Raw genomic sequence first — 22,715 nt, forward strand, 5'->3', positions numbered from 1 at the left:
AAGTCTTGGACCGGGCACACACATCATCTTTTTACTTTTGAATAGGTGGAAGTTATGACTGTCGTTTATGAATATTCTATTTGGTCAAGGTAATGGGAAGCCTTAAATTGGATGTTCCTTGCCAGAGGAACGAACATTTTGTACAGCAACTCAATGAGGACTTAGACAGGTAGAGAGGCTCCTGAGGGATCCACCAGCTGCTGATTGAGGATTCAATGAAGACCCTCGTCCTTCCATAACATATCTCATGAGGCCATAGAGGATCTGCCCTTCACCTCTGGAGTGCTGAAAGAAACTAGCCTTCGTGCTAGCCTTTGTCATGGCTGAGTCTGCCCTTCACCTCGAAAGTGCCGTCAGAACTCAATACGAAGACACTGTATAAATGGATGCTCAAGTATGTGTGGGTGTGGATTTGTATATGTGAGAGCATATTTTTATACTATGGTCTACACCCATTGTTGGGCACTGATGGCGTCAGTGGGGATGTCATAGTAGCTAGTCCCTGCTATGTGTGATGGAGTTTATGGTTTTCAATCTTATGAGTCACTATCGTGAGATTGAAACTGCACTATGTTGTGTCTTTAGAGGATGAGTTTGGGAATGTTCTTGGATTCATCTAGGTATAAGCCATAGAGGATCTCCAAAGAATGGATACTGCATTGATAATAAAGAATAGAGTTCACTTAGAGAGCACTAAAAGAAAAGGTTGGAACAAAATGAGTGCACATATAGAAGGGCGTTTGTCCATCAGTGGATTGAGACAACCAAAAATGAGTGCACATATAGAAGGGTGTTTGGAATGTCCGTCAGTGGGTTGAGACAACCAAAAAGTGTCCTGAGGATGTAATGATGTACAATTGTCATCTTGCTTTGTATGCAGTGTATTGTCTGTAATTGCTTCAAGGAACATTTCACTTAATATGAGCTTATGGAGACAAGAAGCTTAAATTAGCACACCAAGGTGTCTAGGAAAGAGATCACTTGAAAACCATGCTGATTGCCAAGTCATGCGCATGTCGACAGCCATAAGAGTTATTGGTGTTGCAATATGAAGGTTTCCCTATGACATTTGGGCTTTGAAGGAGTGTTGTTGACCAATTTCTTAGAAGATCCATTGGTTAGTTATAGTTGTGGGCAGAGTTTGCTCTAACTGCCCCAAAGAGTTTCTAACTCGGTGTTATATGCTACCGCTTAGCCTTGAGGATGCAACATCCTCTGGAGTCAGCAAGTGATCATAGAAAGGGAGTCTATTATTTTATTGTTTGTAATTTTGAAGATGCTCCAATGATTTCAATTTTGCAATCCAAAATGTCCCATGTGTTTTGTAATGAATAAATTATATTTTTAAAGGTTGAGAGTGCCCTACTTTCTTAGAGAAAAGGGTATTATGAGGTCCCTACTTTCCTAGTGGAGATATTATGTTGTTCCTACTCTCTTAGCAATGTTGTAATGTGGGTTCTTGTGATGCCTTGCCCTTATTAGTGGGAGCAATTAGTTTGCCATCTTCAATGATTCTTTGAGATTAAAAAAAGCCAAGCTTTAGACCTCCTCTTACCCAAGTGCAAAAGAACCTACAAAAGGAAGTTTTAACGTAAAGAAGAGCTTAAAAGCTAGTTAGGGTGGATCGTGTAATGTCTTGCATGAGAGGAAGCTGTTGACTACACCATTTTTGTAATTGCTTATGATGGGCACTTTGATATAATATGAATTTCTTGGAAAGCTTATTGTGCATTCATTTTTACTCGGCTACAAAACCATTAAGGTGTAGATGCCGTCCTTTACATATTATGTTAAGAGTAGTTTATGAAGGACAAATTGATGTATGTCTCTGTGTGTGCCTACGGGCTAGGAGTCCTATGCAAGGAGTGTGTGAGTGTAGGTGTGCTAGAAGGTTCTAGTGACTTGGCAGTTAGGTATGTCAGGTTGGTGTGATGTGTGGATTTGGAGTGATCATAGGAGGTGACTGATTGAGATAATCATGGAGATGATTGTGGATTTGGGATCTACTAACATGGAGGCAGTTGCCTATGTATGTAAGCACTCATGAATAAAGAAGTGTTCATTGTGATTCATCTTTGTCTCATTGTTCACTCCATGAACCCACATGTGGTATCAGAGCCAGGTTGAGAATGCTACTGCCTAGGAAGAGAATCTACGAGATTCTAAGAAGATTTTGTCTTCTTCCCCAAATGGAGTTTCTCTTCTACCTTCCTTCTTGAAATGCCTTAACCCTATTCTCCACCTACAAGCCACCATTGCTCATGTCCTCTCTGCTGTAGCTTCCCTTCGTTAGGGCGCACTTCCACCTGGGAGGAATTATGGAACTAAAGCTTCTACAGCTCGTGTCATCTCTTTCTTCATCCCACGCCATTTCTGAGAATTGAGCTTGTTGGAGCCACCATTCCTCAAATGCTTTGAGGATAACTTAGGCGACCCTATGAGCTACCTACTGGGGAAATTTGAGTGCAAATGGTCAATAGCAAATGGTCGGTTTTAGAGAAGACATGGCTTTCTCAGTTGAAGAAGATGTTGTTGCCTCGGGTAGTGTGACGGGCCATTTCACCTTAGATTTGTATTGAATCTTTGCTTCCTATGTACCTCTAATTGTGCAGCAAAAGTCCCAAGTTGGATGCTATGTGGAGTGAGGTATCAAGCCTCCAAGGTTCCTCTGTTTTTTGCAAGCATTTCTAGACATTTTTTTGAAGTTTGATGCTACATTAAATGCTAAGGTGATGCTTGAGGAGTTAAAGCACAGTTCAGAGATTCAGAGATTGCTTTTCAGTTCAGAGAATGTTCTTTGAAGTTCAGTTGATATTGATTTCTCGACAACATGCCAAGTTCTCAAAGTTCTTCCAATGCTAAGAAGACTACAGGGACAAAGTACAAGGTAAAGAAGATCCCAGTTAAGAGGTTGTGGGAGAAGCCAACTAGTTATGCATATGCCAAACAACTATGTTCTTTGTAGTCAATTCTTTGTTTGATTTTCCTTTCTTCCTCCAAGAGGGATGCCTCAATTTTCATCAAACTAATTTCAGGTATATTGGTGAGTGTGGTAACAATAGTGCCATATTCCTCAGTTAGGCTTCTAAGTAAGCAATTACAATGTCTTCATCAAGATTAAACTTGATGCCAGATAACTGAGTCAGTATGCTCTTCATGGAATTTAAATGTGAAGAGATGGATTCTCCTCTATCCAATTTTAAATCAAAGAACTTGATGAGCAAGCTAAACTTAGAACATCTCCCCTGTGCTCTAAAAACATGCTCAAGATGAGTCCATGCAGCATGAGCAATCTCACAACCATCAATGTGATGGATAAAAGAATCACTTAATCCAAGAGCAATTATGGCTAGTGCTTTTTCATCCTTAGGAAGCCATGAAGCTTCTCCTTCCCTAGTTGTAGGTTTAGATTCTTTTCCATTAGCCACCTTCCAAATCCCCTTTTTCATGAGAATAAATTTTAGTTTGGTCTACCAAGTGTGAAAACCCTCTCCCTTAAACTTATCCATTTTGATCTTGGAGGCCATTTGGCAAGGTCTTACCAATTTAATGGCAGTGTCTAATCCCTTTACAAAAGATCAATCTTTCTGAACAAAGAAATCACCTTCACCATATAGATGCAAATTGCTAGATCAAAATTTATAAAAATTTGGCCAAAAGCAACGTCAAGGGCAAGAGCAAAATGAAGTGCAACTTTTATGGAAAACCTGGACATTTTAAAAAAGAATGCTATGCAAAGAACAGATGTTCAACAAACCTTGTGGAAGAAGCAGAGATAGAAGAAGAAGAATAACCAGAGGCTGTTAAAGCTCTCACTACTTACAACACCCAAGTCAATTCTGACAAGGGTGAGGACCCATATGTTTTCTAAGTTATTTGTGTGTGAGGTCAAAAATGGTTCTCTGCCATGGATAGTCCATCCTTAAATGATTGTTAGTCTTTTGTTTGAGATTTTTTCCTTGTTAGACTCATGGGGATTTCCATACATAGTCATTGTCTATCTCCCAGTTGTAAACCAAGAGTCCTAGGAGTGAGTCACAGGTTGGGGCCATGTGTGTTGCCACATGATGGTGGGCAAGCCATGGAGCATCCCATGTACTTCTGCTAAGGGATGAGGTCATCAATTTGTGGAGGGAAATGAAGGACAGATTGATGTATGTGTGTGTGTGTGCCTATGGGCTAGGAGTCCTATGCAAGGAGTGTGTGAGTATAGGTGTGCTAGAAAGTTCTAGTGACTTGACAATAGGTATGTCAGGTTGGTGTGATGTGTGGATTTGGAGTGATCATAAGAGGTGACTGATTGAGATAATCATGGAGATGATTGTGGATCTGGGATCTACCAACATGGAGGAAGTTGCCTATATATGTAACCACTCATGAATAAAGAAGTGTTCATTGTGATTCATCTTTGTCTCATTGTTCACTCCATGAACCAATAGTTTAGGGCCCGCTTGGATTATTCTGATAAGATTTTCTTTGTAATGTATTTGTCCATGCAATTCCCTATTTGTAAGTGCTTGAGGGTACTATTGAAGGATTTGTAGTGTTCATTACCTTTGAGAACGTCATGCTTTACATGAATCATTGTTTGGTCGGAGGTACCCCCTTTGGAATGATAACCTTCATTTGAACATTGATAAATGTGCGCACCTCATGTGTTGGGGATTGTACTGTTTGTAAGGATTACAAAGCTATTGGTATACTTGCAACTATGAACCCATGCATTGATTGAATGGAAGAGCTTGAGTGAAGGTCTACTTGTTGTGACATTGCAAGTAGCTTCTTTATGAAAATCACATAGTTTTAGTCAACTAGCATTAAGTAGCATCATACTCTACAATATCTATGATGTCCTCTATAGCTTGTGAGATACTTTACCACTCGTCATTCAGCTCATCCTACTTTTGCAAGGGAAGCCTCTCCTAGCTTCTTCTTTTTGGAGTACAATATGTCTCCAGAAGAAGGGAGGGGGAAGGAGGAAGCGGAAGGGGAGGGAAGCGGAGGAGAAGGGACGTGGATGGGAGATTGCAAGGTTCGATCATGCTACCACATGTTGATAGCATTGAGTGAGAATGTGAATGAGGAGATCAATCATATGAACACAAAGTGAACTAAACTTTGGGATTAGAAGCTTCTTTGTATTAAGAGATTTATACATGTTCTTGAGCTTCCATCCTACACTAAGTGTACATCAAGGATCTTAGTCCTTTTGTCTCCAACACAAATTGTATGTCAATAAGGAACGTAAGCTTTCTCTCTCAGGCACAAAGTGTATGTCAACAAATGTAAACTTTCACTCTCTAGCATAAACTGTACGTCAAGGATTTGAGTCTTTCTCTCTCTAGCACAAAGTGTATGTTAGGAATCTAGAATCTCTCTCTCTAGCACAAAGTATATGTTAGGGATTTTAGTCTCTCTCTCCAACACCAAGTGTATGTCAAGGATTTTAGTATTGCTCTTTGTAGATCATGATTTTGCAAGTACTTAAAGATCTTTTCTTGAGAGTGTTTTGGCGATCCCTATCTTATTAGATCCACCAAATCTACTTTTAAGCTCAAGTTGTTACAAGCGGAACTATGCCACTACTCCACACACACAATGATCTTATATTGGTCCAATACATTTGGTGTTGAGATATCGAGGCTCCACTCGCGATATGCCAGGGTGACTGTTGTGCATTTATGTCATCCTTGTTGCCAAAGGGTTAACATGAGTGCTTAAATGAGTGCAAGTCTCTAGGCAATTGTTGACAAACAAGCATCCACCTCTATACATAGGGTGAGCTCCCTTCCTCTCTAACCTTGAAGCGATGCAATGCTTTTACAAATACGTGACTAGTGTCATAGATACTTGTGGAGGTTAGGTCGATTCACACCTAGCAACCAATCAAAGTATTCAACCTTCAATGGCTTCTCACTCATTGCCACATTAATGTGTGCAACTCAAGACTCCTCCCTTTTGAAGAGATTCTAAGGAGCCTATGTATCCCCTCAACCTATATTTGATGGAGGCTCAATGGATTTGGCATTCATTCAAAAGCAATCATATGAACACATTGAATCATGATGTGGCACCTATTGTTGATTAATCCAGCTCAAATGTGTCATTTTTTGTTTGATTGGACCTTGTTTGAACTGTCTGACACTTGTACTAGATTTAATGATGTGGATAGTCCTTCGCCCAAGTTCCCTTTGATGACTTGGCAATCAATGCTCAACAATCGAGACTCACATAGCATTGTGATTTCTAGCACCCCGTTTCATCAAAATGACATAGTCGTTTGCCCAAGTGTTGAATGAGATGCTCCATCTATTCTCGAAGCTAATCATTGGTGAAAATGTCCAGCATTTTCCACCATCGTATAGTAGATCAACTCAATCAACCCATCCTCTATTAACTTAAAAGTGGTAATGAGCCTCGATGTGTATTTCTTGGTGTGGAACACCAAGTTCTTCCCGATCGCTATGCAACTTTCATTTTTGCAATAAATATCCATACTTCATCACTTTGGAAGGCCTTCATGTCTTTCAAAATCCAATTGAGCCGTAAAGATTCATGTGACAACATGAACGCTAATTGGTATTTTGCTTTTGTAAAAAACAAAGCATGATGGTTTGAAACTTGCACAACCAAGGGATTGCCCACCTCCTATCATGAAGTAGTATTTGGATGTGGATCGTCGTTTGTTCACGTCTTCAGGCTAATTTGAATCACAATACCCAAGGTAGATGGTTCCACTTTGATAGGTGATTCCATATCTTGTGGTGCTATACAAGTATTGGGGAATATGTAGGCATGCCTATTAGTGTGTCTCCCTTGGCATAGATGCAAATTGGCCAAGAAAGCAATGTTAGGCTGAGTGCTAGCAAAATGTAGTATACTCCCTAACCAATTGTTGAATAAAGGGTCAAGTCTCTACTAGTTGGGTAACTTCTTTGATGCTCAATTTCACCTTGACTTTTATTGTACCTTTCGACCCTCCATTCAAAATCAATGCAATATCTCCAAGCAATATTTCTCAGGTGAGACAAATGTGTTGTTCTCCTCATGCCAAATCTCAATGCCAAGAAAGTAATGAAGAGGTTCGAGGCAATAATTTTTAACTCCATCTTCAACATAGTCTTCATTCTTTCAATATTCTCATCATGATTCCCCTTTATGTTCAAATCATCAAATATATAAAATCACCATCAACTTCTTACATACTCTATCAACGAAGTCTCAAGCTTTAGACAAGTTCATAGAATATAGGGTTAAAGTAGAATGTGAGATTCGGAAAGAAGTCTAAGATGGTTCAAACAGATGTTGCCATTTCCCATTTAGTCTCAAAAGACTTTATTTTAAATACTCTTGTTTTAATACCCTCTTTTCTCATCATTTTTTTATGTTTTTAATGCATACAATACAATAATTAGTGTGACACTCAATCACTATATCCGAGTTCACTACATTTGCGACATTGTCTCTCATTAGGGATTGACTTTCCTGTGATGTGGAGCAAGACATTTGTATGTGTAAGATTGGCTATGCATGTGAACCAATAGAGTGTGGGGAGTGAATGAAGAGATGAGGAACCCAATTGCGGATAATGACCCCAAGCATTTGTATAAACATGTATACATTTGGAGTGTTATAGAGAATAAAGTTAACTTTGTAGTTGGATAATCCACTCTTCATCTCCCACATTTGAGTAGCCTTTCTTAGTTCTTTCTACTAGCCTTTCTTAGTTCTTTCTACATGATATCACAACCACTTGGTATATAACCTTTTTCCTTCTTGGAAGACCTCATGTTCAAAGATTGCTCGAGGATTTGTTTTATGAAAGGTGGCAAACTTGCATTTGTATGGTATGACGCTTCTCTCATTTCGAGAAGTGAGATTTTTTTAGTGAAACTAGTTTTCCAACCATGACTTTGGTTCAATTGTCACTTGCCACTTGGTAACGTTTTTTCTTCAAAAGCAACTTATCATATTCGCGTTTGTTTGACATTTCGAAGCTGCTGGTTAATGAAACGCATCATTCCCTGATAGGAGGCATTGTCATACCCACTCATTTCTACAAGTGCCATCACAACTCCAGTCACTTACATCAAAGGAGGTTCTTAACTTGCCAGATGAAGTTATACTTGTTAATTTTTGCATTTGCAAGGCCCTTCTTTTCTACAATTACTTTGCAGATGCCCTTCTTTTCTACAATTACTTCCCTAACCCTTTGACGACTACACCTATATCAAACAATCCCCAAATAAGAATTCATCAATACTAAACAAGCGACTCCAAGATATTGCAAGCACCAAAATTCTCGCATACTTGCCCAGCATCATTTAGCTACTAATACACACCGCAACAAGGTCACCTTCCCCATGAAACAAGCTTCAAAAGTAATTTCACTCAATTCAAAAATTCACGAAGCTCCCCCATAGTAGGCACCTCACCCATTATACTAATCTGTTTCTCGATCTATGAATTGATGGCATGTCTGACTCCGTCTTCACCTTCTAGCAACAGACACCACATTCCAGAAAGCTCTCCGAAATTTGTCTGACTCTGGCAGCTCCGTGATTACCCCACATTATAATAAACACGTCGTTATTTGATTTGCTATGGCAATGCTAATAAGCTTTGTAAGTTAACCTCGAGCGAGTACCTTCTTCGCCTGACGACAATCCACTCCCGTTTATTTTCACCAATCATATAAACACCAACATCGGAGACCTGGTGACTCTTTTGAATATTTTTGTATTCCCTGGTGAAAAGATCTGCAACATTTTGATATGTATTACAAGGGTCACTGAGCGTAAAAATTAAGCGAGGGGATGCCTGATAACACCTTGAGCCGTGTCCAGTGTAAAGTTAGCGTTTACAAACTGTCTGCTGTTATAAAAAGGTTTCAAGTCTGTAAACCCAAACTCCCGAGCCTGCACAAACCTTCGAAATATTAGAAGCTCGACCAGGACTAGTTTTCTAAACGCATATAAGTGTGTAGATCCATAAATCGACCGGGAACATTCGGCCAGTACTGAACGGGGGAATGAATACCTTAGCTTCCAGGTCTTCCACCTTAATTCGCACTTGACTTACAGGAACATCCGGACGACCCATGAGTTCCTCAAACCGTATTGCATCCTTCACGAGACCTCGAAGAAGATGAAGTAGAAGCTCATTGAAATCTTTTTTGTACGTCATATATTTCTTGAAACTCTGTCAGAGCAAGACCCGTCAATGTTTCTTATTAGTACAAAGGAACGAATATCATCTCTAAGCCGACGGTTAGCAGGCTGTTTCCGACTCACCTTCTGCAAAGCCTTCTGCACACCGTATTTTTGGCTAGAAATGAACGAATCCAGTAGAACCCGGATTGCCATATCGACGTCATCTTCAATAACATAGTTACGCAAGTGCATCCGAGCATGTGCCTCTGCCATACGGATCATTGACTCGATATGCCTTACTGCAATCGGTACTCCTTGGCCATGCTGCAGCCATGCAAGATATGCGTAAATTCTTCCAGAGTGCAAAATGTTCCCAGAAACAGCTTCGTTAGAATCGTTACTATGCTCGGTTACTTCAACTGGCAGGAAACAAGAAAGCCCGTACGAGAAATATAATCCATTCACGGCTTCACCTAACTCGCTCAGAAACCTACCATAGATTCACGGCGTAGGTCTGCATAGACTAGCGCCAGCTTGTTAAGATCCGCATCGTGCAATTTTGGGAAAACATTCAGCTTCGCGTACGTCACATACTTTCTAAGCATTTCTTGAGAAAGTACCTGCATAGGGAGGTTTGTCATTGTTAGGCTTGCAACCTGCGATTCCGCAATCGAGTACATTGCATGAGCCAAAAAAAGAGATGTTTTTAGAATCACACCACGATGCCACTTTTCGAGGCGAAATTCCAAAGCGCTCGCAGAAACAGTACCTCTGGATCAGATACGCCAGAGGACGGTGTTGGCTCTTCCACATTAGCGTCAGCGTTAGTCTCTTCTGAGCGTTTTTGAGATTTGAAATGGCTATCTACAACGAACCTTGCCAGCATTTCATCCCGCACAGGGTCTACTATATCCTGGAGAGGTAAAAGGGATGCCATAAGCACAGGGTGGAACTCAATTCTTGCTTTGACTTTGAGCGAGTAAAGCTACATTGCAATGTGCAGTCAAGATACAACGATGACGTTTCAAGGCATGATGCACCCAATGGAAGGACACAAAACACCTCAGAAGCCCAAGGTACTCGGGTACTTTCAGCGTTCCCACTTTCAAACAAGCTGAGGACTGGTTTTAGGATCAAACTCGAGTCAAACTGCAGCTCAGTTTCATAAAATGAGGAAAAGGCTTTAAAAGCTACTTCTAACATTTACAGATGCCACATTCAAAAGCACAGCTGAGCTCTGTTCTCTCCACTCTCTTCAAATTTTCAAGACCGGATATCCTCAGAGCAAATCTACCTACTCCTAAGGTTTGGACCCAAACTTACCTACTTATCCCACAGGTGTACCTCCCAAACCCTTCACTCATTTTTATACTTTCCCCCTTTTCAATTCTACATCTACCACTAGGCATTCATGAGTTCCAGTTCCCCTTAGCCATCCTTGAGGATACACCTTCAAACAAGCTAGAAAAATGACATATATCAAATCTCTTCCTCTGCAATAAGCATGGTACGTCTGAAGCTAACGCGAGACTCTTAGGAGAGCCACAAGCATCCGGTAAACGTAACCAATTGAACAAAACAAAAACAAATTTGATAGAGAAAACACATATTGATTCCACAAATACATATGCAGCTTGTTCTGATGCATGCCCTAGGCTTCGATAATGACTTATCATCCAAGAGCTTGAGTGAAGTGGTTACTCAAGCACCAAGAAGAATATCTAGATTAAGCCACACAATTGCAGCACAGATACAATAAGCATGAGCATAACCCTCTTATTTGCTAATAGCTGCAGCGGCTGTAAGAGCATGTTCACTCGTGAGAGGTGGTTTGCAAACCAGGAATTTCAATATGGGTTCACGCGTGGCAGTTTGGAGGGAAAACCTGGTTGCTACTTGAGCCCTGCCCTTGAGTAGGGGCCAGCAAAAAACCCAGTTGCCGACAGGGACAGCTTGGTTGCAAACCTGAGCTCCCATGTGAACAGGCTCTAAGACTTTTGCATGAGACTTGAAAAGCCACATTAAAAGCGTCCTATTGCAAAAACCACTCGAACAAAACAACGACAAAAACAATATTACTAAGCAGTACTGATGCATGCAAATTCATTAAATAAACAGAACACAACAAAGACAAACACAATATTATTATGCAGTACGCATGCAAATTCATTACTAATACGGAAATTATGCTTGCTAGCATGTAAATGTGTGCTATAAGTATCATGCAGGTAGTTTCTAAACCATCGTTCTATTGTTTTCAAACAATATTGAAAAGCCAATTTTCTCTCCTTCGGAACACTTTGGAACTGGTAAAGATCACCCTTGCCTATGACAAACTAGGACTATTATCAAAGTCAATCGAAGCCACTCACAGTTCTCATTCAGCCACAAACATTTTCTTTGACCGCTTCAGCTAAAGAGTAACCAAGACAAAATGCCTAAAAAATCTGAGATACTTCAACTTCTGCAAGCAAAAACATCTCCAGATACTGCGAGGGACACATGGCAACCTCCCAAGACTTTCTCCAGATGCTGCAAGGGAGCGTTCATGGGAGACTACTGATGACACCTTTGCAAAAAGATGGTCCATTGTGACTTGCAAGAAGACATGGATAATTGATGAAAATCAACGACACATTTTCCAGGAAATGACAATACATTCATCAAGTAGGGAATGTTCTCGACTTGATTCACATATCTCAGCACCTAGCAATTGCATTTGTAATACATCACGCACCTTCACTACACAAAGGACATCAAATCGTGATAAGATAGGATCAGTGAGTTCCACATTCTCAGACAATGTCTTCCCCGAGTCATATCTGCGACAAGAGGAAACAGCATGAGGATAACTCTATTTTTCAAGCGAGAATTGCATCAATATGAATCTCACACTATGGAGACCTGACCTCCCACCCTCAGGATTTGCAGCAGCAATAACAGAACAGCGAGCTTGTAGTGAGGTTATGATTCCAGCCTTGGATATGCTAATGCTCTGCTGCTCCATGGCTTCATGAATACTCACCCTACAATAAATGTGCATAAGCCAAACAACCTGAGTTAATGTTGCAGTTCCACATCAGCTTAAATAGAGAAAACAGTCAAAAGAGTGCGCACGCGCGCGCGAGAGAGAGGACAATTGCAGAATATACTGCTTTCTGCAGAATCAATGCAATGTCTAGCCAGAAAGCGAATCACGGTCAGGATGAGCTATAGGAGAAATTTAGCAAAGGAAGAAGATCTAGGCAAAAATTTCAAGGAGGAAATAACGCAGCACAGAGATCAGTAAAAAGTATTCTCTTTACATGACTTCCCTTGCAAGCCTGTTATCCTTTACCAAGGAGATTACAGCACAGAGCCTCAATCGAATATTAAATCAGGACAAAGACAGCAAGTCTAAAAGTAAAGTCAGCTAGCCAATTAAGAGTTGCTTTTCCATCAGAAGGATGTACTTACCTGTCCTGATCATTCATCTTGTCGAACTCATCAATCAAGCAGATCCCTCGGTCAGCAAGGACCAAGGCACCACCTTCCAAGGTCCATTCACGTGTCACGGGATCCTTGTGCACAGCTGCTGTCAGTCCAACTGCTGAGGCGCCCTTGCCAGTGGTGTATACTGCTCGCTGTGCAGTCTTTTCAACATATCTGGCAAAATCCTCCAATCCTGTTACCAAAAGAGAAGTGCAAGCACAAATATAAAAGAAAAAGGGTACATGAGCCAAACAGGCAACAACAATGCTGACAATGATACCTACTTCAGAAATTGAGACTTCGCTGTGCCAGGGTCACCAAGAAGGAGGATGTTTATATCTCCTCTCAGCCGATGCTTTCCTTGAACATTCTTCTCCTGCCCTCCAAACATAGCCAGCGCTATGGCTGTTTTGATGTCTTCATGTCCATATATAGATGGGGCGATGGACTTGATTATCTGCAGGTTAAGCGTTACATGAGAAAGGTTGCCGCTCTGTTTTCACTTGGGTAAAGGGACACGCATATAACTTGCTAGATAATCCTAGTGCTTAGAGAAATAGATCTTTACCCGTGCACCGATTCGAGGATCCTTTGATAGCAATTCAATCTCTGATTTATCCTCCTCAGTTAGCTTATACGCTGAGAAGAGATCTTGTTTCTTGCTAATATGATTTGCCTCTACAACTGTAGCAAAGACTGGGAACCCATTCTTTGTATTCAAGGCCATGTCAAAATTATTTGTATATATACCTGTAACCTCCTGACACAACGCAAAAGAACAAGGGGACACTGACGATGAGTTTATGCCTAACCAGGATGCAAGTATTAGAACAATAGTAACATTCCAAATTAGTCTTACAACACTGCACTGTTGGCTTACGATTTCTTCTCCGGGTCGGGCAACATCAATGAGGTCATTCAGTAAAATCACTTCCTTATACCGTGGAAGTCTCCCAGCAGGAACAATGCCAGGACTCTCTTGCAATGTAAGCTTCTGGTAATTCCGGTAAATTGTCTGAAAATTCCACACCTAACCAAAATAAGCCGAGTTCCAGCAGGATAAAATCTAACACGCGGTACATTATAATGTTTCATTGATTATACCTGCTCAATATTTACACTGAAAGGCCCTTTAGACTGGCATTCGGGGCACGACCCGACTTTGATTTCTGAGTAACTGTTCTGGAAAAAAGGCCCCAGAATTGTCCCACATTTGTGGCAATCATATTTAACCTGCTGTAGTTGAGGAAAAACACCTGATCGCCTAGTTACGACACCTCCAATTCGAATCATAGTATTCAGATGTACCTGCCTGCAAATCATGAATATGCACGCTTAGCCCTCTGCGGGTATGTCAAAACTCATTCAAAAATGCAATGATGTCAGCAGCACAAATTCCCTGAAGTCTAACTAGAAGACTTGATTTTCGGATATGAATAACTTCGAAGCATGCTGATACTGTGTCCATTGGCCTGCTGTACGAACATAGGCTACGGGCAGGATTGCACACCTGATGTTGCGAATCTGGTCAAAAACGGGAAGATTTGTCACTCGAACATATATTTTGTCATGGATCTTCTCATAATTAGGATGAAACTTCAATACAATGTTCACAGCAACTTCCTCCATGACTTCAAGGACTGAGTGAGGCGCATCGGCAAGCCAAATGGCTATGTTAGGATGCGTGTGTATAAATTGTTTGTAGTCCATCTCCAAGCTGCACTTATTTGCTGGATGAATAGGAAGCCCAAATCAGCAACTACTTGCGATTCCTCTCTCTCTCTCTCTCTCTCTCTCTCTCACACACACACACACACACACACAAAACTCAGTGTGCTTGTGCTAGCAGAATCAAGTGTTTCTTGCGGTATAGCTCTCTCGAGGCTTTAGCCACACCTGCTACCATTTCATCAATTAGCCGCACGTATTCTGGTTCTCCAGATTCATTCTTGGGGTTCACATATGTCAATAGAAACTGCCTGAATTTGCGGGCAATGAAGCGCCGGACTTCATCTCTGGCAACCCATTCTCTCAAACTACCTTGCACATTATACATTTCATATTCAGCTTCATCTTCCTCCTCTTCCTACAAAAGAACAGATCGGAACCTCCTATCAAGACCAGCAGGAACGGAATAGTTCCTAGACCTGTTAACTAACAAGGACGCACCAGAAGGCTGGACAAACAATCTCCGCACAAAGAAGCTACAAGTAAGAATTCACAATTGGCCAAACTCCGCACTAAGAAGCTACAAGTAAGAATTCACAATGCCAATTGTGAAATCCTTACTTGTACAATGCCAATTGTGAAATTCTTACTTGTAGCTTCTTTGTGCGGAGATTCAAGTACAACTTTTATATTTGACTATCTCAAAGTCGAAACGAAACAGATGCTTTCAATTTTCACAGACAAGAAACCCTGCTAACAAACCTCAAAAGCCTCATCATCTGTTTGATCAGTCACGGGAGGTTCGACACGTGCTCTGCGCCGCGGCCTGTACTCCACCTCAGAATCATCATCTAAAACAGGCAGTTCGTCTGTCAAATTGACGTATACGGGGTATTTTCAGACATGACTCACGAAAACCACTTCGGATGCTAGTTTTGGATCTCAAATAGCCATATATTCACGTGAACCCGGTCCTCAAGTTCAAAGATGGAATTCGGTGTCACAGGCAAATGCATGAGACCCGCATTTCCCACGATACGAATGCATGGCAGGCAGCATAAAAAGTTTTTCACAGGAGGTTGAAGAAGCTTTGACAGAAATGTAGGAATCGAAGCGAAAAAAATACTCAGTCGTTCAAGCCGCGCGTGAAATTCTTTTCCATAGTGTCAAAAAGTAAGACTCACGACCGTCTGTGCGACAAATCACGACAAAACAAATACCAAATGGCAAAATGAGAGCTCAGACATCTTCAACTTTAGTTTTTCAACGCAGGAAGGAGACTTGTAGAAGGTCACATACCACGGTCGTGCAAAATGCGAGGAAGTTTTCGATTGAACATCACACCACGGGTAACATCTCGCGCATCCAACTCGGCCTCCGCGGCTCGGCGGTCAGCCATAATTTGGTCCAAATCCCGGTCATCCTCTACTTCATCATCAATATCTTGGGATTCATATCGGTCCTGGCTTCCCAGTGGTCGATAATCCCTGAATTTGGAAACGGTACAAGTTCAGGAAAATTGCTCGGTCATGGAGTAAACAAAAGCGAGCAAAAGAAGAAAAACGATGAAAGCATACTGCTCCATGAAGTTGTCATGGAAAAGATCCTCCCCCTCGTCTTCTTCTTCATCTCCAGGATCTGTTCCAAAGACGTCGGGGTCAACTTCGGCTTCATCGGAGACGGAATGCGTAGAGCTCCTTCGGCGGGGGCTACTTGTGGTATGGGGGAGGCGGTCAGTGCTGAAGTTCCCAACCGAAGATGGGGATCCAGGGGTAGAAGGATGAGATGAGGGGTTGTCAGCAGCATCCTAGAATGCAGGGATAAGACTGTGAGGGAGCGTTGCCAAAAAACTTGGACGCAAAGGCGTTAAGAAAAGAAAACGAGAAGAAGCAGCACAAGCAGAAAGGGCGGAGACAGGAAAGGCACCATAATTGAGAGGTAGCACGCGATCCCGCCGACAAAGAGCGAGGAGGGCAATGGAAAGCCAGGTAGAAGCTGGATCTGAGTGAGAAATAAGGCCCCCGGGGACGACCACAACAGACGCGGGAAATTTTCTGGCGGGAAACCTCCCGCCACGTCAGCTCTCGAAGGCGTCCCAAATCCCAAATGTGAGAGATAATTCCTCTTTTGCAAAAGATAGTGATTTGCACTTGTGTTATTTTGCAATGTTAGCACGATGATTTTTTCCTGCTAAATCATTAGCAAGAGGCTCTCAAAGTGCCCTTTTTGCGAGTGCTAAAATGGTGGAATGAACAAAATCCCAATGTGCACTTAACTCCTACAGAGGTGCTTATTTGAATGAGAGAGAGAGAGGTGAGAGCCTCTCAACCTTCATAAGAAGAAAACAATATGTAATAAGAATAAACATCAAAGAAGAAGAAGATGTGGAAGAACTAGTGCCTAAAGAGAAGCCACAAAATGTGGCATGAACCTTAAGTGGCAAAGCCTTAAAACTATCTTCTTTACATCAAATTTGATCGACTCCTAACACAATGAATAAGGCGGCAAAACCACTATGGCTAGATTATAATGGGTCTACTTTAATGTAGAATCCATAACTCTCTATCCGCAGCCCTGCTCAACACCAAACCAAGACCAACACAGCTTTTAAATCTTTAGGCACAAAAATGCTATGCCAAAAATTCTATAATAAATAGAAAAAACTCTATTAAGTAGTCTCCGCTCCTATCATGAGTTAACCTGATTTAAAAACGCAACTAATTAATTGATTAAGTGATTGACCTGAATTCTATTAATTAAGCTATAGCCCAATATTAACCTACTCATCCTCACCTCGTCCCTCCTTGCCCTTTGCCTCCTCCCTCACTGCCCCCTGCGTCTGTCTCCTCTCTACCTTCCATCTCTCCCTCCCTCCCTCTACTTTCCATAGATATCAGGCTTAACAAATATTGGGAACGTAGAAATGTTATTCCTAGAGTAAGTTGGGTACTCTTCTGTACCTTATTGGCAAACTTAGACATCTCTTGTGTTTTGATGACCAATTAGTGTATAGTGCAAACTTATGAATAGATATAAACTTTTCATACTTCTCCTATTTGATTTCAACCCAGACATGATGTCAAAGAGTGTATGAATATCCTTCATATGGAGCTTCATTTTGTAAATCCTTTTACATTCAACATGCTGCGATGGCCTAATAAATTAGGAGTGAACTATTTGATATCAAGCAATTACATTTGCCAATAAAATATCTTATGATATTTTAGATTATGTAAGAACTAGTCCTACAATTGGTGCTCCTTTTGGATTGAAAATGAAAAAGTTATCAACATGTGTGAGGAATGCTATAAGCTTGACATTTATAACCACAAAGATGGCCATACTACGTTGACATATATATGTCAAGCTTATAGCTACAAACATGTGTAAGGAATGCTATGAGCTTGACATATATAACTATAAACATGTGTGAGGAATGCTATAAGCTTGACATATATAACTACAAACATGTCCATACTGCATTGTGGATTGAGTCAAATTTTTTGTTTAGTTAGAGGTTGTGGTTCATTAATGAAGACCTAGTAAAGTGGTAAGTCTTGCAGGACAAGAGATAGAAGATAGGCACTTGTTGAGTAAGCCTTGCAACATAGGGGAGCATGAAAATGCCCCTTGAGGTTCTTGAATTTTACAAGCTCTATCCTATACATTTATTTGAATTATCCTATTTAAAGAAGTAGTGTATAATTTTAAAACTACCAAAGCAAGCATTTATTTAAGCTACTATATAAGGTTTTTCCAGCTCTTTTGTAATCCTTCGAAGGTTTTCATGGAGCTTCAAGGAACCTTTTTCTAGTGATGTCCTCATTGGTGCTACATTCACCAATGGGAGTTGTTCATAGCTATCCTCCTCTCTCAACTAGTTGTGGTTTTTGTTTTTTTGGAGTTTTTGACAAAGGTTTTAGAAGGCCCGAGGCTTTGCACCCCTTTTAGGATCACCTTGTCTGCTACTTCCTTTTCATCCAGCCTTTGGGGGTTGTTTGAGAGGGCATCAATCCTCTCATAGCCCCCCTTTTCCTTTCCTTCTTACCATGCAGCAATTATGTCTTTCTTCTAAAGAACAAATCTTGGTGGGAACTGTTGATCTAGACAGAGGAGCTCACATGACAACACCCTCAACTTCCCAAGCCTTATGGTTCTTCTCTCTCCAAAAGACAACCATTGGGTGAAGAAATCAATTTAGTCACTTTAGGACAAGGCGGTGGGCAGGCAAAATAGTTGGCCACATGCCAAAGAGGAGCTAGGTGCATGATTGTATCCACACGAGCTTAGCTTTGGATGGTGACCATATTTAGGAGGTTACTATCTACAAGAGGGGTCTTCTTTCTCCACTTAAGCTCCCTTGATACCACCTAATCAATTGTGGAGTGGATCCCCCTTTCACATAATGCCCAGTATTAATGCCATGAAGGATCACAGATGACATGCCAAACTCCAAGAGCATATGAGGGCAAAGTAGGAGGCACCTCCCTAGTCTCAGGGAAAGTAGCTAGAGGATGACCGTCCCCATTTTCGGAGCATGAGACCTTTGATATTCAAACAAATACATTAGCACAGCAAGGGGCCTAAGCACTTAGGAGTTGACCCACCAATAGGATCCAGGGGTTCCTTGCCAATCTTCCATGGCTTGTATTCGGCATGTTGCACCTGCTGATGTCATTTCTACCCAAAGTTGAGATGGAGTTGCATCTATCTCATTAGTATCAATGCCATTATCAATTACAGGTTGAACTTGATTAGGTATTACCGCCCTTATGGTGTAAAAAGGTGTAACGGTGGTAGGTTTATCATTGCCAAGGTGCATACATTGAGTTCCTTTTGTACTTGGCAGATCTATTGTGGCTAATGTATGCATCCAATTTAGTGAGTCTTCTAACTTAGGTATAGGAGCACACCAAGAATCTTCAAGATCAACGTATTGGCCTAGTTTGTTGGCTGGCACCCTTGGAAGTTCTTGAGCCTAATTGGGAGATTCAACATTCTCAAGATTAGTGGACTGGGTGTCACTATTGGCCTATTCATTCAATCACAAAGGTCTCTCCATAGATTAGGATTACGTCGTAATAGTGTCGTGATGGGCATCTTGATCTCAGTGGTGGTGGACAAGAATGAGGCTGAGCCAAAAGGTTACTTTGAAAAGGGAAGTCCAAGCTGTTGGATTTTGCTCTTGTTTTTTGTAATACAAATAAAAGAAAGATTAGATAATGCTTAGACTTGATTAAAAAATATTTTCAAAAGACATTTGATGATATAGTTAAAGTTTTTTTTAAAGCAATGAAGAATCACCTCGATGACCCAAATGAGTTAGAGATAGGATAGTCATCTACTACTTAGCCCCATGATTATACATTCAAATGGACCATCATCTATTCTTGCATTCTCATATGTTTTATGACTATATACAAAAGAGAAACATTGTATTATTCAAATACGTCTTATAGAATGATGAAAATATACATGATAGCAAATTTTTTATAGAAAAATCTACAAAAACCTACTCTTAAAAAACTGGCACATTTTGTAAAGGCTCAGATCTCGTGCTTTGAATCAAGTCACTATAGAGAGAATGACTTTCTCATCTCTAATATCATGGATTGCTCTCTCAACTGTGACTTTCATCTCTTTTGATAATGTCTTTAGAGAAACATCACCTCTTTTACTCTTTCCTTTCAAACTATTAGGATCACCCTTTGCCTTTAACTTCTTTTGTCCCTTAACCTCCCCACATTCCCAGATTGCAAATATATCTTTCCTACAAATCCCACATAGGACCATATCTAGAAGCTAACTGGAAGAAATAATCATAACATCTCATGGAATCTAAGCACTTGGATTCATCAAATACTAATCTCGTTTCTCTAAAGCATTGGATCCTAACGTATCGAGTAATCTTGTCATTGTTTCTCATGAAGTCAAGGTACTCATCATGAAGAAATAGATCCTTTGAATAAATGACATATCTTGATAGTAGGTGTTATCATATGATCCCAAGCCAAGGAGAGTGGATTCCTCCTTAGTAAGGCTACATACTATCTTGGATTTTGCTATTTTGAAATGCACTGAGTTAGGATACTCTTTGCATAATTGCCTCCTAGCCTTTGCACTATGGCAAGCACCAATTACGTGGTACAATCCACCATAGCAAGAAAAGGAACCACATTCGCAAAAGGATTACTCTTCATCCTTGAACTCAAATTAGCCACATGTAAAGGATGTGGATCTTTGACCTCAAATTGTCTCCTTCTAGTGCTTGGGTCCACGCATGGCCTATGGAGCTTCTTGACTTGTAACAAAAAGTTCCTGGCATCCACCAAGGTTGTTTGTCAAATCTATGTGACATTGTGCATTGATTATGCAGCAGTTTTGCTTTTACTTGGCCATACATGAGAGCCTCATTCTTCCAAACTTACATTGCTTCAACCTATAATTCCAACCATGTCATCCTTTATGACAACCCCTTATATTTGAGTAGGTTTTAAAAGAAAACACGAAACTGTAACTAGAAAAACCATGTTCCTCCCATTTTCTCGGAGGTGCAGCTCCTGTGCCCAATACATTTGGATCCTCCTATGTATTGCGCTTCAAAAATGTGTTTAACCACAAAGAGAATTCGAGAAACAATGAAGAATGAAGGCAAAAAACGTAAGGAGTGAGTGCATGTAAGAAATGTAGACAAAAAGGAAGAAGTGTAAGGAGGAGGTGAGAGAGTTAGAAGGAGCAAGGAGGACAATGACAGTGGCCAAGATTTCTTGGCACCAAGCATGTCTCATGAGAGTTTTCTAGATGAGAGGTTTTTCACATGATGTTAGGAGAATGGCATCGGTGCCATTCCTCATATGGATTGTGGAGGAATGGCACCAATGCCATTCTCCACAAACTCACAAGGAGATTGGCATCAGTGCCATTCTCCACGTAAGTCTCTGGAGAAAGGCACTTGTGCCGATCTCCTTTTGAAATTTATTATCAAGGTTTTTGGCACATTTCAAACATACATCTCAATAAAATTTTTGACAAATTTTAAAGGTACATCTCAAGAAAAATTTTTCACATGAGAGTTTTTTCATAAAAATTTGGAAAAATCTTACACATGGTGTTAGAAGAAGTGTAGTGGTGCCATTCTCGACAATATCATAAGGAATTGTGGAGAATGGCACCAATACGATTCCTCACATGGATTGTGGATAATGGCGCTAGTGCCATTCTCCACAAACTCACGTGGAGATCAGCACTAGTGCCATTCTCCATGTAAGTCTATGGAGAATGGCATTGGTGCCAATCTCCACAATATCATGTGACAGTGTGGAGAATGGCACTGGCGCCAGTGCCCCATTCTCCACAAACTCATATGGAGATTGGCATCAGTGCCATTCTCCATGTAAGTCTATGGAGGAGAATTGCATTGCTGCCATTCTCCATGAGAGATTTTCCAGATCTTAGGAGAATGGCACCAGTGCCATTCCTCACATGGATTGTGGAGAATGGTGCCAGTCTCCACAAACTCACATGGAGATTGGCATCAGTGCTATTCTCCATGTAAGTCTATGGAGAATGGCACTTTCCAGATCTTAGGAGAATGGCACCAGTGCCATTCCTCACATGGATTGTGGAGAATGGTGCCAGTCTCCACAAACTCACATGGAGATTGGCATCAGTGCTATTCTCCATGTAAGTCTATGGAGAATGGCACTAGTGCCATTCTCCATTAGAGTTTTTCACATGAGAGTTTTTTCACATGATGTTAAGAGAATAGCACTGGTGCCATTCTCCTCCACAACTGCATATGATTATGTGGAGAATGGCACCTATGCCATTCCTCATTTGGATTGTGGATAATGGCACCAGTGCCATTCTCCACAATCTCACATGGAGATTCACACCAGTGCCATTCTGCATGTAAGCATGTTGAGAATGGCACTGGTGCCATTCTATTTTTCACTTTTTGGTTTAAACATGAGAGTTCTTTCACATGGTGTCAAGAGAATGGCATTGGTGCCATTCTCCACATAATCATATGAAGTTGTGGAGGAGAATGGTATCGGTACTATTCCTCATATGGATTGTGGAGAATGGCACTAGTGCCATTTAAATTTGAATTTTTGACTTTTCAAATTAAAATTTAAGATTGAAATTTGAAAATAAATTTTACATTTCAAATTTGAAATTTGAATTATGCTAATTTGAAATTCAAATTGTACTTACAAACAATAAACATCAAAAGTTCATTTCAATTTTGTTTTTTGTGTGTGTGTGTGTGTGTGAGAGAGAGAGAGAGGGGGGGGGGGGGGGACAACTGATGACTGTGTGTTGGAGAGAAAGAAAGCAATAGATTGGCGCACACAGAGAGAGAGAGAGAGAGAGAGAGAGAGAGAGAGAGAGAGAGAGAGAGAGAGAGAGAGAGAGAGAGAG

At 40.8% G+C, this 22,715-nt stretch overlaps 1 protein-coding gene across 1 annotated transcript; it reads right to left on the reverse strand.

The window, feature by feature from the left end:
* Positions 1-8,044: 8,044 nt before the first annotated feature.
* On the reverse strand, positions 8,045-16,285 carry MCM2 (minichromosome maintenance (MCM2/3/5) family protein). Its single transcript, XM_087401642.1, has 18 exons — positions 16,218-16,285; positions 15,869-16,098; positions 15,591-15,778; positions 15,054-15,142; positions 14,520-14,709; positions 14,134-14,353; positions 13,728-13,935; positions 13,504-13,638; positions 13,192-13,383; positions 12,908-13,080; positions 12,609-12,797; positions 12,062-12,178; positions 11,890-11,974; positions 9,922-10,065; positions 9,647-9,772; positions 9,294-9,476; positions 9,040-9,201; positions 8,045-8,918 (listed from the first exon to the last, which is right to left on the reverse strand). The coding sequence occupies exons 1-18, from the start codon at positions 16,218-16,220 to the stop codon at positions 8,805-8,807; spliced, it is 2,748 nt and encodes a 915-aa protein (XP_087257768.1). The 5' UTR covers positions 16,221-16,285; the 3' UTR covers positions 8,045-8,804.
* Between the last annotated feature and the right edge of the window lie 6,430 nt (positions 16,286-22,715).

This window comes from Dipteris shenzhenensis, chromosome 30 (genome assembly GCF_047967505.1).
Source record: "Dipteris shenzhenensis isolate YYH24624 ecotype China chromosome 30, Dip_SZ_1.0, whole genome shotgun sequence".
NCBI classification, from domain to species: Eukaryota; Viridiplantae; Streptophyta; class Polypodiopsida; order Gleicheniales; family Dipteridaceae; genus Dipteris; species Dipteris shenzhenensis.

Excerpts from the sequence above, each read along its gene's own strand:
- MCM2 (XM_087401642.1), bottom strand. Across the intron at positions 15,779-15,868 it reads CATGACAACTTCATGGAGCA|GGATTATCGACCACTGGGAA; the intron begins GTATGCTTTCAT and ends TTCCAAATTCAG. Across the intron at positions 13,384-13,503 it reads CCCGACCCGGAGAAGAAATC|GAGGTTACAGGTATATATAC; the intron begins GTAAGCCAACAG and ends GCGTTGTGTCAG.